The following is an 18,623-nucleotide window of genomic DNA, read 5'->3' on the forward strand; positions in this document are numbered from 1 at the left end:
GTGTGTGTGTCCTGCACTGAGCAGAGGAGTGTGTGTCCTCATTATCCCTCTGCTGGAGGACACTCAAGGACGCCAGCGATTGAATTGCAGTCTTGTTTTCTCCTGGAGACCAATCAAGGGAAAGCCTCAGAATCAGAATAATAATCCCGTCCGCTGCCGTGTCTCCGTCTCACTTTGTCCCGTGTCTCCGTCTCACTTTGTCCCGTGTCTCCATCTCGCTTTGTGCCGTGTCTCCATCTCACTTTGTCCCGTGTCTCCATCTCACTTTGTCCCGTGTCTCGGTCTCACTTTGTCCCGTGTCTCCATCTCACTTTGTCCCGTGTCTCCATCTCACTTTGTCCCGTGTCTCGGTCTCACTTTGTCCCGTGTCTCGGTCTCACTTTGTCCCGTGTCTCCATCTCACTGTGTCCCGTGTCTCCATCTCACTTTCTCCAGTGTCTCCATCTCGCTTTGTCCCGTGTCTCCATCTCACTTTGTCCAGTGTCTCCATCTCACTTTGTCCCGTGTCTCCTTCTAACTTTGTCCCGTGTCTCCATCTCACTTTGTCCCGTGTCTCCATCTCACTTTGTCCCGTGTCTCCTTCTAACTTTGTCCCGTGTCTCCATCTCACTTTGTCCCGTGTCTCCTTCTAACTTTGTCCCGTGTCTCCATCTCACTTTGTCCCGTGTCTCCTAACTTTGTCCCGTGTCTCCATCTCACTTTGTCCCGTGTCTCCATCTCACTTTGTCCCGTGTCTCCGTCTCACTTTGTCCCGTGTCTCGGTCTTACTTTGTCCCGTGTCTCCATCTCACTTTGTCCCGTGTCTCCATCTCACTTTGTGCCGTGTCTCCGTCTCACTTTGTCCCGTGTCTCGGTCTCACTTTGTCCCGTGTCTCGGTCTCACTTTGTCTCGGTCTTACTTTGTCCTGTGTCTCCGTCTCACTTTTGGAGTCGCTCAGAGGAACTGGTCCCAGCATCAAATCAAAGTGCCTCAGAGCGGAGGAACAGGTGCCTCTGCGTGGGAAGCAGAGTGTCGTGCGGCTCCTCTGTCCTGAAACAAAGGAATCTAAAAGTGATCAAATCTACAGGAAAGCTCCTTAAATCCATCAAACATTGACTGAGGAGGAGCTGCAGCTGACGGCAGCTCATCACCACGCGCTGTGTTAATGTTGACGAGGGGCTGATACCCTCAAGCACTCACTCTTTGTATCAGTGGGTCATTTCTATTATAAACACACTCTTAGCTATAGGTGTTTTAATCTGATGTATTACCTTGAAGTGTGTGTGTGTGTGTGTGTGTGTGTGTGTGTGTGTGTGTGTGTGTGTGTGTGTGTGTGCGCTAGCATTACTATCCTTGTGGGGACCTAAATCTGTTTAAACAGTCACGTGTGGGGACTCGCCTCCCTTATGGGGACAAAATGGAGGTCCCCATAAGGGGAATCTATAATTTTAGTGCGAAGAGTTGGTTAGGGTTAGGATAAGTCTCCAGGATGTGTGTGTGTGTGTGTGGACTAGCATTACTATCCTTGTGGGGACCTAAATCTGTTTAAACAGTCACGTGTGGGGACTCGCCTCCCTTATGGGGACAAAATGGAGGTCCCCATAAGGGGAATCTATAATTTTAGTGCAAAGAGTTGGTTAGGGTTAGGATGTGTGTGTGTGTGTGTGTGTGTGTGTGTGTGTGTGTGTGTGTGTGTGTGTGTGTGTGTGTGTGTGTGTGTGTGTGTGTGTGTGTGTGTGTGTGTGTGTGTGTGTGTGTGTGTGTGTGTGTGTGTGTGTGTGTGTGTGTGTGTGTGTGTGTGTGTGTGTGTGTGTGTGTGTGTGTGTGTGAAAGAAGGCACAGTCTCTCACGGTTCCTTGTGCTCTTGTTGTTTTTATTAACGTTATCATTGCTATTTGTTGTCATCGTTATGAGTCGTAGCAGAACAGGAGAAATGAAAACAGCGATCATGGCTTAAGTTTCTCACTCAGCTGCAACCGAGAGAGAGAGAGAGAGAGAGAGGAAGAAGAGAAGAGAGGAAGAGGAGAAGAAAGACAAAGTGGAAAATCGAAATCGTTTTTTTTTGCTTTGAGGACCATATGGAACGTTTCAAGCAGCCGACCATATGTCGAAGGCTTTTGTCATGGAAATCATACTTTTTGGCACTTCTTCGTTGCGCAGCCAAGCCGGCACATCAAACCATAATCAGTGACAGAACAGAGAAACCATAAGATGATCAGGTCTTTGAGAAAACACTCTGTGACTTATAACAGAATCATGTAACCAACACACTCCCTGATTCACACCCAGACTGCACTGTGTACCTGTATTTGTCTTTTCCCTTTTGAATAATAAATAAAAAAAAGGACAACATGAGTAGAAAAAAGAGCAATTAAATGTCTACATGCATTGTCATATTATTGCTGTGATATATTTACACGTATATTTACAAAGAGGAACAATGTTTCCCTACAGAAGAGTCTCCCTTTCATCTGCCTCGTTAACCCCCCGGCTCTGAGGCCTCTCTGTCCTGCATCCAAACAGCCAACATGTGAACATCAACCCACAGGAAGCAGTGATTCGTTAATGAGCGGAGGACAGGTGGCGATTCAGCCGAAGCACTCAGACTCTTTTCTCCTCCTCCTCACTTTTGTTTCGTCTCTAATGGGCGAGAGCTCGGCGTTAGCGCGATTTAGAAATATGCTAATCGCTGACGGTGCATTTGCCTGCTGGTGCTTGACCTCCCCCCCTTTGGAGGTCGCTCACCGACTCAATTACGCTCCCTATCTGCAGTCTGTCTGCAAACACCTGTTATCCTCCCACACTCCAACACCCTCCGCCAAGCCCCTCTTCGTCCCCACTCCTCCTCTTCATCGCTGACTGGAAGTGCATCACTTCAAGATCATTCCCATTTAGCCTCTCATTCCACACCTTGGGGATCATCTAGGACTTTAAAGTCTTCTGTGATCTTAAGTCGATGTATTGTGTTGCTGTGTTTTTGTCAAACCGGTAAACTAATAATACAATATATCAAACAGCACTGGACGAGCATTACAGCGAGACGTTATATCGAAATAATCTAAAAAAACGACAAGATAATTCCCGCGAGTGCCGGGGAAGACGCCTCAGCCTCTTCCCCGGCACCTTGGGAATCATTTAGGACTTTTTAATCGTCTGATCTTAATTCGACTTATCGTAGTGTATCTTTCACACCTGCTTGCTTTTCAAAACCAGTGAGATCATTCAGAACATATAAAACAGCAGTCCAGTTAACACCGGAATCAGATTTATGAAGACATTATCCCCGCTAACATTATTGCTTTTGCACGAGGGCTGCACGATTTAAAACAAAGAAGTAAATCAAATATAAAAAGATATTGCGATAACGGAGGGATTGATCATTTTTGCATTTAAAAAATATATCATGTGATGATTTTGGAGGGCAGGATATCTCTGCAGCTCCACCATCTCCGTGCGATTTAAATATTAAAATATAACTCGATTTAGATGCAATTCCGATTATTGTGCAGCCCCTATTTGCACCATTAGTGTTGCTAGATTACACTGATTCTTATAAAACAGGTATCGGGACGTTCTCATGCAGATTTCTCAGAATTATTCATTGCCTGAGATTGAAATAAAAAAGGGCCAGAAGAACTCCCGTCACGAGGAAGACTTGGGGTGACACAGCGAGATGGAGAGTTGTTTAGTCGTTGAATGGTTTCTTTTTATTGCCCTAAGTCGACTGGAAACAGGACAGCTGTGATTGTTATACATGTCAGGTTAAATTATTGCCATGAAAAACAAAAGATCCTGCATTCATTTTGTTGGAAGTCCTAACACTGTACATTGTTCCTCTTTTAAAAAACTAAGTCCCGCGGACTCTCTACAGTTTTCATGCATATAAACATTTTCTTTGAAGATCAGCAGCATCTTACAAGGTCAATGGATGCTCATCTTTTAAATAATAAATAATAAATACATGGTCATTAAATAAGCTTCAATAAATACACAAAAATAGGTGAATAAATAAATCAAGTATTTACATGATAAATAAGATGGTGTGCATCTAAAGGTGGGCGGAGCTTAGAGCGACATATAAAACAGAGACAAACAGAAGAATCTGACTTTGTAACCGAGGGTCCGGACGCGTCTGTCGTTCTTCCAAACCACTTCAGATTCAACCACGACTACTTCTGCACGACGACAGCGTCACCGCCGCGCGTTCATCACGAAATATTCATTAGACAGTCGCTTCATAGAGCTCTTCAAAGCAGACCGAAATAGTGATTTTGATATGAAAGAAGGTCCCAATCATGCAGCGATGAGCACATCCTGGATTTAAGAATAATAAACTAGCTCATAGTTTGATGTTTGCCACGTTTTGTATTTAAGTATTTGAGTATATGTTCTTTGACACTTTCACTGTCAGCGTATATTAAGTATTCTTCTTGCTGCAAACAGCTGTAACGTTTACCATCATGACTTGCACTGACTGCAATGTGAGTAACTACAGCAGCTAACGGAGGCCAACGGAGGCTAACAAAGACTAACGGAGGCCAACGAAGGCTAACGGACGCTAACAAAGGCCAACCGAGGCTAACTGAGGCTAACGGAGGCTAACGGAGGCTAATGGAGGCTAACGGAGCTTCAGGACTGCAATGTGAGTAAACTTCTGCTAACGAAGGCTAACGAAGGCTAGCTACAGTCCGCTCACCCCCCCAGTGAAGATGTCTCTAAACGACAGGAAGTGAGAGGGGGAGGGACCTCAGGATGCAGCCAACTCTCAGCCAATATCGTTTTCTCAACCTATAGTAGACGTTATCTAACTTCAGCATTGTTAATATGTTCTCTTTATACGTCCATGACGCGGTCGTGCAGCGCTACGTTGATGCAGAAGTGGTCGTTGTTGAATCTGAAGTGGGTTGGAGGACTGAATGGACGCGGTCCGCCCCCCCGCTGTGAGGTAACACTGGCTGCAGATCGTCTGTAAGACTGAAGCCACCATGGTGGAGGAAGAACAACGCGTTTCATTGCTATAGAGGAGTGGGCCGCACGTGGCACTTAATACAGCGAATCATTTGGCTCCAGCGTTTAGCCCCGTCCCTTCATCACACGACGAATGAGTGACGACCTGTTCAACAGGTGTAGTTTAATCCAATGACCTATGGCCTTATGTATAGCTTATTCAAATTTCTTTTTTTCTGTTGAATACCCACAGTTACAAAGATGCTTCAGATCAACAAGGGATTAACAAGCACAAAAAAATAAATTTAGAAAAATCAAATAGAAAAATAACATCCGTTGAATTGAAACATTGGTGTGAAAAAAAGGGCTTTTTCTTTTCACCGTTTTTAAAATGATCTCCCTTTTTTTGTTTTTGCAAATACTGTCATAGTTCACATTTGTCATAAAAAGTTCATGTTGGCAGTTGCAAAAGAATTCAATTCTTAGCAAATAAAAAGCAGCATAAAAATACAAGAGGTCATTTTGTCTCTAGAAAACAAAAGAACACTGTTAGTCCTTTTTTATGTTTTTTTTTCTTTTTCTCGTTACTATTTGCTATAAAATATCAGGAATCTAAATATTATTACTATTGATATCAATATCATTATAGTCATTGATAAAAATTCACATGCCAGGCCTCATATATAATTGTGTGTGCACACGTGCGTACATTACGTGTGTGTGTGTGTTTGCATACATGTCTGTGTGTTTACATGAACCTGTGTGTGTGTGTGTGTGTGTGTGTGTGTGTGTGTGTGTGTGTGTGTGTGTGTGTGTGTGTGTGTGTGTGTGTGTGTGTGTGTGTGTGTGTGTGTGTGTGTGTGTGTGTGTGTGTGTGTGTGTGTGTGTGTGTGTGTGTGTGTGTGTGTGTGTGTGTGTGTGTGTGTGTGTGTGTGTGTGTGTGTGTGTGTGTGTGTGTGTGTGTGTGTGTGTGTGTGTGTGTGTGTGTACACTACCATCTACAGTCTGTATTTGGGGGAAGGTTGTCTGATTGTAGTTTCTGTGGACGATTAGCTACTGTGCAGGGAAGAAATCCAGCATCTTTTGAAATTGTCTTTGCCATAATCATCAGAGTTTCTTCACGTAATCTCAGTGAAAATATTGCTTTCTAAAAAAAGGGAAGGAAAAAAGGCATGGAGGGCAGAGTGAGCGGGTTATTGGTTTTTGACCCGACAACTAGTCCAGTTACCAGCTCATAGAGTCCTATAGTGAACCAGGAAAGGTTGAATATACCACCAAGTGTTATGTTTGAAATCTATAGTAGGGTCCCCAGCACGTAGAAACTGCCGGATGATAACCTGCATATATTGGGCTATTTGCACAATTAGCATAAATGGTGTCAATTAGCATTATAGCCTACTCTATGTGGACAATAGTTACAAAATGGCTTGGCCGATTTTGACACATTTGGAGTGGTTTTAGAGGTAATTGAGGATGCTGAATCCATCTCTGACATATCCAAAAAGTTAGTTTTAACTAGTGGCCATGTTTGGACATATGTTGATGAATTCTGGGTCAATGTTGAAGTTATGTGGACTCTGCGTCATTAGGATTTGACAGATTGATATCTATTTGAAATGATCCACAGTAGAAGTAATGTTCATCTTGTGCTGTCTATATCCAATGGTCGCACCACTACTTATGGTCGTCCCGATCAGGTGCGGCCCGTACTAAACATTTCTAACATAATGCTTAAGGTTACTCTTTCACATTTCCCGGTTCCCAGTGCTGGCAACTAAACTAAACAGGGGTTCAGGTTTCATCTTCCTCATTGCAGATTTAGTTTAGTTTTCTGATCCGGAGTCTTCGTCGTCGTCTTCTTCGTCCGCGGAGCCCTTGAAGCAAGCCGACTCGTAGTGCTTGTTCAGGTAGGACTTGAGGGCGAAGGTCTTATTGCAGCGCTTGCATCGGTAGTGCTTGAAGGCAGAGTGTGTTTGCATGTGAGCACGGAGGTTCGAGCGGTCGGCGAAAGCTTTGCCACAGTGTGCGCAGGCGAAGGGCTTCTCCCCCGTGTGGGACCGCTTGTGACCCTGCAGCAGCCACGGCCGGCTGAAGGCCTTGCTGCACACGTCGCACTTGTGCTTGAGGTCGTGGGTGAGGATGTGCATGGCCAGCGCCGGCATGGACACGTACACCTTGTTGCAGGTGGGACACTTCCTGGCCATCTTGCTGTCGAGGCTTCGATGCGTCTGCTTGTGTCGGCTCAGGTTGGAAGAAGTGGCGTACGTTTTGCCGCATTCGTTGCAAGAGTGGCGAGCCGTTCCCGTTGCTAATCCCGTTCCCGATCCTTTCTCCGTGGAGCTGCTGCCTCCGTTAGCGCTGCTGCTCCTCGACCCGCTGCCACCGCCACGACTTTCCGAGTCCGCCTTTCTTCTGGAGCGCCCGTCGGAGATGAAGAAGGCATCCATGGTGTAGCCCTCGTCCAGCGCCTCAGACTCGCCGCTGTAGAAGCCGCTGGCCGTCATGCCGGACTGCGGGCTGTCGGGCTGCTTCAGGTCGGGGTCGCAGTATTCCTCGCCGCCGCTGCTCACCTGCGAGTACAGCGGGTCGGACACCGGAGACGCCAACTTGGGCTCCATCTTCTTCTCCCCCTGGTATACGGATGGCGTGATGTAGTCCTGGATGTAGCCTGAGAGAGAGACAACACACTTTTAATTCCCTTTTTAAAGGTAATTATGCAAAATCCACTTTTTCATGTCTTTTATACATCACCATGTTTCCCCTCTGAGAAAGAGTCTCTCTCTTTCTGATCCATTTCTATAAAAACCTGTCTGAAAATGAGCTGATCAGATTTTGGCCACTTGATGATGTCATCACGATGTGTTGTCTTGTGCAACCATTAGCCAATCAGCAACCAAGGTAACCCCCCCCCCCCCCCCCCCCCCTTATCCCCTGAATCTCCTCTAGAGCTCCATTGAGTTCTTTGTAACCAAATCTCTCTCAGAGGGGCGTCAGCACTTTGGAAACAGGGCTGAAGCAGAGGGGATTATGGGTAATGCTGCAATGATCTGTTTGGTGTTTCAGCCAATCAGAGACAGGCTCTGGATATATCTGAGACCTGATGAAAAACAGTATAATAGGGACCTTTAAAGTCATAATACATGCAGAGCAGCGCAGCGCCAGTTTTCCAATTAAAGTCAATCATTCAGTTGATTTTGAACCGGTAATTCAAACAAGTGTTTCCTGTTGATCTTGAATCAAACAGGTGCATCGTTTTCTGCTCTCAAACTACCAGGACTTTGCATTTTTCTGTATAAATATATCACTTTAGTCCAAACCAGGGCACCTCTAATTATGAAAATACAAGGTTCAATGTGAGATAAGCTGAGCGAGCTAACAAGGCGACACAAACACATTCATAAGAAGTTCAAATACAGTTGAAATGGATCTCAAATTGAAGGAGGACTGACCACGAACACCTCTAACCATCCCATCGTATAAACATCTTAAACATCATCTCGACATTCCCATTCAACCATGAAACCCTCCAGTCTTTAACCATTTCCAGATCCACCTTTTAACCCTTCTGGAAAGCCTCTTCAAAAGCACACAAAAAAGGGACAAAAACCCCAATTGAACAGAGTGATATGCAATCAGAGTAAAAGACATAATATCTAAATGATCACATGACGAATCGACACGACAACAGAGCCATTGGCCGGGCGTTGTGATGGATAAGGACACGCTGACATGCCGGTGATTACATGATTATGGTGTTTGGATGATTGCCCCGTGTAAAAAGACTGAGTGGCAGCGCTGAGCTAATTGCATTTTTCCAGAACTCACAGGTTCACGGTAGTGCAGTGATGCAGGGAAACATGTCGCGCTCGATAATAGCTCATCAAAGCAGGAAGATGCATATTAAAGCCGCTCGCATTGATTACACCTTATTCTCCATTTTCAGCACGTCAGTCCTCAAAGGAGGCTCGTTTCTACTCTGACTGCAAACCACATGGCGATTAGTTTCAAGATCAAACGGGAAATAGCCCTTCCTATTTCCTCAAAATCCAAGATAATGCCTTTACATGTCATCCAAACCCCAAATCTTCCCTTTAATATGATGATCAGCGGGTAGTCTCCATCTCAAAATACTTTCTGGTTAGTTGACCCATCGTGGCACCGCTTCTATTTCTTATACATTACTATTGCAATGTGTTTTATACGTGACACCAACAGAACAGGATGCATATTAAAGCCAATGCTCGTTTCGACTCTGACTGCAACCGACCTGACTAGGGATGGGTATCGTTAGGATTTTATCGATACCGGTACCGGTACTGCTTATCGGTATTTTTCGATACTCTTATCGATACTTTTCAATAATTTGAGATGGCAAAAAGATAAAGGCAAGTACGTATATTATTCTGGATTGCACTTTTAAATCATCACAAAATAAATGATGTGCTGAACTGAAACACGTCAACATGTGTCTGAATGTTTAAACATAGAACAAAGTATTTGAGCTTAAATATGTCAATTCTTAGTAAACGACCAACAATTGCTGAACCATACATTGAAACGTTGACCTTTAACAACATTTAAATGCAGTTTTCCTATTCACAATGACATCTGTAAGTTTAACTGGTTTATAAAGCATTCAATGAAAGGCCAAATTATTATAGGTGTAGGAGCTCACATTAATACACTGTCAGTGTTAATAAACTAAAGACAAGGCGATGTGCCTGCAAGACTGCACTCAGGTAAACAAAACATATTACCCGTGCGCAGCAGCTAACCTGCCTGCGAGCCTTCGCTCAGGTCACATTTACACACGGCCCGCAAATCGTATCAGGTTGCACTGAGGAGGACGTTGTTAGTGTGCTACTGCTAGCACTATTAGCATTAGCACGGGGGTCTCAACAATAATGCGCTGTTGAGAGAGATGACGAGTGGCATTTACAGTGGCCAATCAGAGGGGTCTCAAACCAGATACATCACACGGGATGAGGGTTCCCAACCAACCAGAATGGTTTAAAGTTAAACTAAGGAAGTAAACGTAACAGATATACCGATAGCAGCACCGTTTGTCCAGCGGCTTAACGGTATACCGATACCGTCCAATCAGGTACCGGTATTGACTTAGTACCGGTTCTTGGTATCCATCCCTAGACCTGACGATACGTTTCAAGATAAAACGGGAAATAGTCCTTCCTAGTTTCTCAAAATCCAAGATAATGCCTTAACATGTCATCCAAAACCCAGATATTCCCTCACTACGTCACTAAACGTCTTGATAGTCGTTCAAAACCCACATTTAAAAGAAGGTCACCTTAAACAGTTGAGGTATCGTTGCACCTCTGCGCTGTAACCTCATTCCTACAGAGTAGGTTTGATACGTCACACAAACACAACAGGTGGCAGCTTGGATTGAAAGTACTCTATGTATTTGTAGTTTTTGCTTCAAACGAATGTCTTTTCTGGGGTTTGGACCAGATGATCGGTCCTGCTAAACATCCTGCAGGATTCCATGAGACTTGTCGAGGCTCCCAGCAACAGGGGGTTAAAATGTTTCAGAGCATGATTTCAGAGAGATATATCTCCGCTGGCATGTCCTTCCCTCCCGAGCAGCCCCTTTAGTGCCAGAGCTGCTAAAAGGCTTGCTGGCAGCTCAAATGCATCCAAAACACAACTCAATACGGAGCTGCCTTAATGCTCTCTGCCTCGCAGACCTCCGGGGTCTGCTGGCTGAACATAAGAGCGTATAGTTGGGAGGAGCAGGGCATGAAAGCATTCCTGAGCGCAGTGGAAATGAGCTATTGACGTCTTTGTAATGAAATTCTAACTTTTGGACTGATCAATAATCATAATGTAAAACAGGGCAGCTGTTAAAGAGAGAGGAGAACAAGTGCAGACACACACACACACACAGACACACACACACACACACACACACAGACACACACACACACACACACACACACACACACACACACACACACACACACACACAGACACACACACACACACACACAGACACAGACACAGACATGCACACACACACACACACACACACACACACACACACACACACACACACACACACACACACACACACACACACACACACACACACACACACACACTTTATCGAGCCTGCGTGCTTCACAATTGCTAATGTGTTGTTTTGTGAAGAGGAGGGGGGGGGGTCACCTGTCTGCAGTTCAAGTGCCTTCAAGAAACAGGCCATTAAGAAAGTGAAGTGCTCTCTTACCACACACACACACACACACACACACACACACACACACACACACACACACACACACACACACACACACACACACACACACACACACACACACACACACACGTACACACACGCACACGCACACACACACTGATTTAAACTGTGCAGCTGGTGTGTGTCCAACGGAGCGCAAGGTAAAACTACTAATACTGTCTTTTTAAAAGCTCAGTTCAAATTAAATTCCCTCGGCTTCAGCTCTCTCCTGTTTCACAGCCTCAGCAGGTTCCATATTTAAATTCAAAGGCTTTATTATCACACGCACACTAGCCACACTGGAAAGTCCCAGGATCCTCCAACAATGCAACATACATATATATATAAAATATTAAACAATAAGAATAGTGCAAGAAGAAACAGAGTAGAATGCAGGAGAGGTCACCTATACACACGTAAAGAGTAATAACGTAAAAGCTGCAGAGAGTGTTGTGAGTGATGGAGTAAAGGAAGGCGTCCATGTGTTTAAATAATGCACAGTGACATCAAGCACTGCTTATTGTAGTAATACATAACGATAGATGTATACGTGATGTAACCCAAGTTGGGTCATTGTTTCTCCAAAGCATCATTTTGACGGTAAATCTACAAAAAGTCTTAAAAATAGAATAAATTGCAAATAAAATAACGATAAAAAAACAGAATTCAGAGAGTTTCTAAACCCTATATGAATATACAGAATAAATACAAATACACTGTAATATGTAAAACAGCCTCCCGTGCATGCTGTGTGCAGAAGCTTTAAATGGAAAGCGTAGAAGGTGAGATCTGGTTTTGTGAATGAGCTCCGTGTTGTTTACTACGGAGCCCAGGTCAGCCTCTGGCTCATGGGCTCATGGCGGCTCTAATGCAAAGTAAGCATGTAATTAATGGACCCTCTCAGCCTCCTCTTTGTTGTTCCACAGACACTCAAAGTCAAATGTCTCCACAAAGGAGGGGGGGGGGGGGGGGGGGGGGATCTCCCGGCTCGGCAAAGAAGTGCTGATGTGAGGCTTTTCCAGCCACGCTCTCATCTCTTTTATTTCCCTCTCGCTCGCTGCCTTTTTCATTTTATTTCTCGGGGACTCGGAGGTCCTTTTGTTCAAATGAAATGGCTTTTGTCAACACCGATGTAGTGCCTTTTTATAGCCTTGGTTTTAATGGGATAACGCTCATTGTTCAGGGTGTTGAACAAAAGATTTAGGAACAATAGGAAGTGAGAATAATGACTTGATGACTGTAAAACGTGTGCGTCAGTGAAAGGTATTTTTAGAGAGTTCTTGGTTCTCTCCAGACGTTGTTCATCCTGCAGCTTGTTGTTGAATAACAGGTGGGCATGTTCACAGCGCCGCGAGCCTCTCTGGGAACGCAGAAGACTTCCATTACATTCACATCTACTGGAAATGTGTGTTTGGATCTTTGCATCTCATGCACACAAAGACTGAGTGGCAGCCTTAAAGAAGTGGTTTGTCCTTCAGCTGGTCGGGGTCCATTCAACTATCAGTTGGTTTAAAGATAGATAATTGGCTATATATTCAAATGAAGCGAGAGGAAGAAGCATCCTTGAGGCTTAATAATAATTGATTGTTGCTTTGATTTGCTTTCAGTGGTCTATTGTTTTTATTATACATTTTTAAAATATTACGTTTATTCTGGTTTGTTTTGTGTTTGTATCTTTTATTTTAAATGTATTTATGTTATGTTGTGTGAGCTTATCTCTCTGTACAGCACTTTGGTCTGAGGGCTTTAAAGTGCTATATAAATAAAGTTGGATTTGATAAATACAAATATCACAACATCTCAAAGACCTTTCCTTTCTTCTCTGTTTCTTCTTGCACTATATCTCCATGTTGCATTCTTACTTTATTGTCCATTGCATCTGTTGAACACGTGTCTTTGGCGCTTTGCTAATAAGACAAAATAACACTCACAATATTCAATGCATGCGCACAAACATGGGACATTGCATCTCTAAGTGGCAGCCTTAAAAAAGTGCCGAGTGGTTTGAGTCCATTCAACTCTCAGTTAGAAATAAACAATTGACTTTATATTCAAATGAGGCGAGAGGAGGAAGGATCCTTGAGGCTTAATGATATGTAATAATCAAAACAAAGACACATTGAAACATCCTCTGCACTCTTGCTGTGCGTCTCGTATGTATTCATGCTGCCCTGCTGGAGGACGCTGGGACTCGATGTGTCCTTCTCTGATCTGCAGCTCCTGTGAGGATGAAGCTCTGACTCTTCGCCTTTCGAACGTGGCCACAAAATGGAAGCTTTAAATCTCAGCGTGTTGACCACAGCGATGTGCCTTTTCCTCTCTGTGTACTGTACTCTCCGTGTCACATGACCCGGCCTCACTGCTGCCCAAAGCTTTTTTATGTCTCCTTCCCCCCCCCCCCCCCCCCCCCCCCTCCTGGCGGCTTTTTCCTCTCCTCTGTACTGTACAGTGTGTTGATGTCTCTCGTGGCGGCGATAGGCCTGCGCGGATGAAACTCTAACCCCTGCTAGTTTTCAAATGCCCGGAAGCGAGAGAAAGATGTAGTGCAGCGATGGGGGTGGGGGAGGCTGAGCACGCTCCATTTGGACGGGGGAGAGAAGGGGGAGTCGTGATGGGGAAGTCAAGGACAATAACAGCTAAGGACAAATGCATCATCCGATACTCATCTCTCATATTCATGAATCTTTTAGTCCGGAGATGCTCGTGTGTGTGTGTGTGTGTGTGTGTGTGTGTGTGTGTGTGTGTGTGTGTGTGTGTGTGTGTGTGTGTGTGTGTGTGTGTGTGTGTGTGTGTGTGTGTGTGTGTGTGTGTGTGTGTGTGTGTGTGTGTGTGTGTGTGTGTGTGTGTGTGTGTGTGTGTGTGTGTGTGTGTGTGTGTGTGTGTGTGTGTGTGTGTGTGTGTGTGTGTGTGTGTGTGTGTGTGTGTGTGTGTGTGTGTGTGTGTGTGTGTGTGTGTGTGTGTGTGTGAAGCAGCAGTCATACAGATACGTAACTCTGAACACACACACGTTTTGGGTCCCTATTTACATAAGCTAATCCGCGGCGCTGACCTGGATTGTGTCTGTGCTTTGCCGGAGTCAAAAAACAAAAGTCTGGGGGCAGCGCGGTGGGGGTGGGGTGCAAGCGGAGGGGATTATACCCACAAAAAATCAGTCATATCTCACAGTAATTCACACAGAAATGTGCACCCCGACACACACACACACACACACGAGGATGTGAGCGGTGGCGTAACGATGTGTTTCAAGTGAAACACTGGAGGTATTTCTGAACTCACCATTTTCACTGAGCCGGACCCCGAGGCTGGTCACCGAGTCTGTGAGGGAGCGAGAGAAAGTGAAGGAGTCGTCCAGGTGGTGGTGGTGGTGGTGGTGGTGGTGGGACGAGGACACGTTGGACGAAGAGAAATCATCAAGCTTGATCTTCTTCACCAAAAATGAGCGGGGCATGTTTCAATGGGTAAAAAAAACACAGAGCGGAGAAAAACGCATGAGAGTAGAAAAGAAAGAGCCGCTGGAAGGAAGCAGCACGCGGCCGGGCGGCGGGTATAATCCTCAACGTGGAGACCCAGAAAACATGAGATTAAGAAAGAAAATGGAAACCAGAGGCTGACGGCGACGCTGTGCGAGACTCTCTGCCTCCCCCAGCTTCCCCCCGGAAAAATAAAAAAATAAAAAATAGCGGCGTTCCTGTTCAGCACTGGATAGCTCCTGTGATGCAGCAGCTTCAGGGAGAGAGGGAGAGACACAGAGAGAGAGGGGGAGAGAGAGAGACACACACAGAGAGAGGGAGACTGTCAGACTAGCTGAGATCAGCGATCACGCCAGCCTTTATACGGGGAGATCAGGTGGTCTGCGAAATGGAGCTGCTTAGCTTTAATCCATCAGACGTCCCCGGGGACACACATCAAATTACTACTGAACCGTCTGTGCATTCAGACAGAGAGAACACAGCCAGACCCCCCCATGCTCCCCCTTCCTCCCCTTCCCTCCCCTCTCATGCTCCACCAGGAGGAGGAGGAGGAGGAGGAGGTGGAGGAGGAGGAGGAGGAGGAGGAGGACAATGGAGATGTGGATGAGAGCACATTCAGTGTCCTGGCCCCCATTGTTTTCAGATGAAGTGGCACAGTTCATGTTTTCTCCCTCATGTCACCGTGTTTCCTCCACAAGTACTCAGATACAAGTACTCAGATACAAGTACTCAGATACAAGTACTCGGATACAATTACTCGGATACAAGTACTCAGATACAAGTACTCGGATACAAGTACTCAGATACAAGTACTCAGATACAAGTACTTAGGTAAAAGTACAAGTACTCAGATACAAGTACTCGGATACAAGTACTCAGATACAAGTACTCAGATACAAGTACTCAGATACAAGTACTTAGGTAAAAGTACAAGTACTCAGATAGAAGTATTTAAAGTAGATATATAATTACTTAGGTAGAAGTACTCAGATATAGAAGTACTTTGACCCAATATGTACATTTGAATTCATTTCTTATTTTATAGTTATTTATCATTTTAGAGTTTATTTTTGATTGTATTAATCTGTGAATCTGTTCTGTTCTTCATTCTCACCCTGTTGCTGTTAAACCACTGAATTCCCCCACGGGGATTAATAAAGATTAATAAGGATTATCTTATCTTCAAGTAGAAGTACTCAGAAGTACTTAAAGTAGAAGTACTCAGATAGAAGTACTTCAAGTAGAAGTACTCGGATAGAAGTACTTCAAGTAGAAGTACCACAGTGTAGGACTCGATGGCGTTGCACAGTTCCAAAGTACACACAGTTACCGTGATCACAGGGCAGGAGGAGGATTATGGAAAGCCTGTTCAAAGTCACAGTTTTATATAAATCATAAGATCAATAAGTATTAGCATCAAAATATACTTAAAGTACCAAAAGTAAAATAACTCGTTATGCACTTTGGAACATTTAAGAATAGTATTTATGATAAAGTAAATACTCAAGTAAAAGTACCTCAAAATAGCACTTAAGTACAGTACTTGTTATGGTACTTTTACTTCTACTCCACTACATTTTGAAAGAAAATATTGTACTTTATACTCACTCCATTTCACATCGGTTTGATACTCAGATTTCTGGAGTCATTTTACAGTTTTTGAGGAACAGAAATGTTGTTCTCTGGCATCACTTTAACATTTTAACACTCTTAGGCCAGAGTGGCGGCCCGTCCACACAGCAGCTTTGAAAAGATCTTGAAAATCTTGGAGCTGGGCGTGTCTGAAAGCTTGGGGATTTTTTGCGAGCAACGCGACCAACAACCAATCACGTGAATCTCCCGCCCCCGACATACAAAGCAATAGCAATGTTAAAACGAAGTAAACTGGATATAAACTCTCCAAACAGGCGAAAACCAGTTTCACCCACTGTCTCTGCCACCTCCCTCCATGCCTGGCTCCTCCGGTTTGTATCCCGGTAAGTTATTAGCGACTGGTCATAAAGAACCGGGTGATTTGCTGCAACAATATTTAATTTCTCCTCCATTTTCAGGAATATAGGAAATGAACTGCGGTCTGGCTCTCCCAGCTTGCACGCGGTTTGATTGGCTAGCGCTTGTACTGTCAGATTTCCATAAACAGGATTTGATTGGCTGATGCTTCCAGCTCAGCTTCAAAAGTTGAACATTGCTCAACTTTTGAATCCTGGAAATCCTGGAAATCTTCGCTTTGCTTCCCCACAATGCAGTTTGGCGAAAAGCGAGGCAAAGTGACGTCACCCCATTCAAAGTGAATGGGCAGAGAAGCGTTGGAAGATTTTTTTAACGCTGCTGTGCGGACGGGCCGTCAGAGGTCTCCATGACGTCTAAAAACACACATCACCAGCACTGCCACGAGCCATCCAGAAGGCCTGCTAATAATCAAGCACTGCTTCAGAGCGTCTGTGTGGCGCTGCTGCAACAAAGCTGTTTCTAAAACGCTGAGCTCTTTATTTTGGGACGAAGCTTAAATTCAGCGTGCAGGATGTGTTCTGTAAATATATATATAAGTGGAGTGTAGAGGATTGTGCATCAGGAAGTACTGCCGCCTCCCTTCCTCCTCATCACCGCTGCACAGATGTTCGTCCTGCCATGCGTGGCACTGAATTATCTGATTAATTAATTACATCTTTTTTGATTAGGGTGAAATTCAGAATTAGATCCGTGCTCGCTAAATCGGAGTCATATCCGCGGGTGGGTTTTGTGTTTGTGTCGACTCGTTAGCTCGCAGTGAACGTTGTGTTTTCATCATGAGAGAGACGGTTAGAGGGACATGTGTATACAGAGAGGTGTCCTGGTAGTTTTGTGGGAGAAGCAGCGAGGCACCTGTTGGGTTCACGTGTGACACACCACTTGTTTGAGTTAACGCTTCACTGCTTAACGAAGTGAACGGATGTAAATGGAAAACGAGCGCCGTTACTTCTGTTATATAACACGCCATAAAGCGTCTGCATCAGAACACACATCTCCTTTCTGTTGGATATCGTGACAGGAAAAGCCATATTTCAAATATTTCAAATCACAAAGAACGAGACTCAACGCGACGTCTGTAAAATGCTCGTTTTCTTGCATCCAGACACACATTTTAGATTCTCAGTGAAATGAATAAATCCTCACACTTTAAAACTGAAAACACCGTGAGTATTGTCTTAAGAAATCAATGATCAAAATCAATAAGGATTACATTTTCTAGCAAACTCTACAAATCAATAAGAGACTAATTGTTTCAGCGTTGGGTTTATTGAACATGTTTCATCTGTTCTTTACGATAAGTGAGCAGCTCCGTGAGATGGATTCATTATTATAGTTTTAATCGCTGAAACTCAGACTTACATTTTTAAAGAGGCCCTACTCTGCTCTCCGGTAGTGTGTTCTGTTGCTTTTAGTGCATGTCAACGGTCTGCAGAGGCTAACATCCCTGTGTCACACTGATACGCCTCCATTGGACTCCTTTGTTTACTTCCGGAACATAATGACATCACTATGGAACACTCGCGCTCCTATTGGCTAGCGCTCCAACCCATTGTACGTGACAGGGTAAAGGGGGCGGGACATCTCTAAGCTGGTTGACCAATCACAACAGAGCCGGCCAGCTAACCAATCAGAATGAATAATGTAGTAATGAAATGTCTTAACTTCTTAAAATGACTTGTTTAAACGAAGAGATCACTTTTTTTGATCCCTATTATAAAATTCTTGGAGGTTACGACTCCTAAATAAAACAGAAAAACACAGCTAACATTTTCAGACATAAAGGGAATTTAAAGGGCTTTTAAAACAGCTTTCACACAAACAAAAAAAGAAATGGAAAACATGATTATTTATAAGAGAAAGAGAAGATAATAATACAAATACTAATGTTACCAAAAAAGATCAAGACCACTTGTAGATTCATCACAACAACAGAGATGAACCTGTTAAGCCCCGCCCC

The 18,623-nt window shown here is 44.3% G+C and overlaps 1 protein-coding gene across 1 annotated transcript; it reads right to left on the reverse strand.

The window, feature by feature from the left end:
- Window positions 1-1,832: 1,832 nt before the first annotated feature.
- scrt2 (scratch family zinc finger 2) lies at window positions 1,833-15,103 on the reverse strand. Its single transcript, XM_079675271.1, has 2 exons — window positions 14,463-15,103; window positions 1,833-7,595 (listed from the first exon to the last, which is right to left on the reverse strand). Exons 1-2 carry the CDS (start codon window positions 14,632-14,634, stop codon window positions 6,751-6,753), a joined length of 1,017 nt encoding a protein of 338 aa, XP_079531397.1. The 5' UTR covers window positions 14,635-15,103; the 3' UTR covers window positions 1,833-6,750.
- Between the last annotated feature and the right edge of the window lie 3,520 nt (window positions 15,104-18,623).

The sequence above is a fragment of the Notothenia rossii genome, assembly GCF_949606895.1.
Source record: "Notothenia rossii genome assembly, chromosome: 4".
Lineage (NCBI taxonomy): Eukaryota > Metazoa > Chordata > Actinopteri > Perciformes > Nototheniidae > Notothenia > Notothenia rossii.

What these genes read in the sequence shown, in the direction of transcription:
- scrt2 (XM_079675271.1), bottom strand. Translation starts at nt 14,634, where the DNA reads ATGCCCCGCTCATTTTTGGTGAAGAAGATCAAGCTTGATGATTTCTCT. An exon ending in GGTCCGGCTCAGTGAAAATG is followed by an intron (nt 7,596 to 14,462) that starts GTGAGTTCAGAA and finishes TCTCTCTCTCAG; the next exon opens with GCTACATCCAGGACTACATC.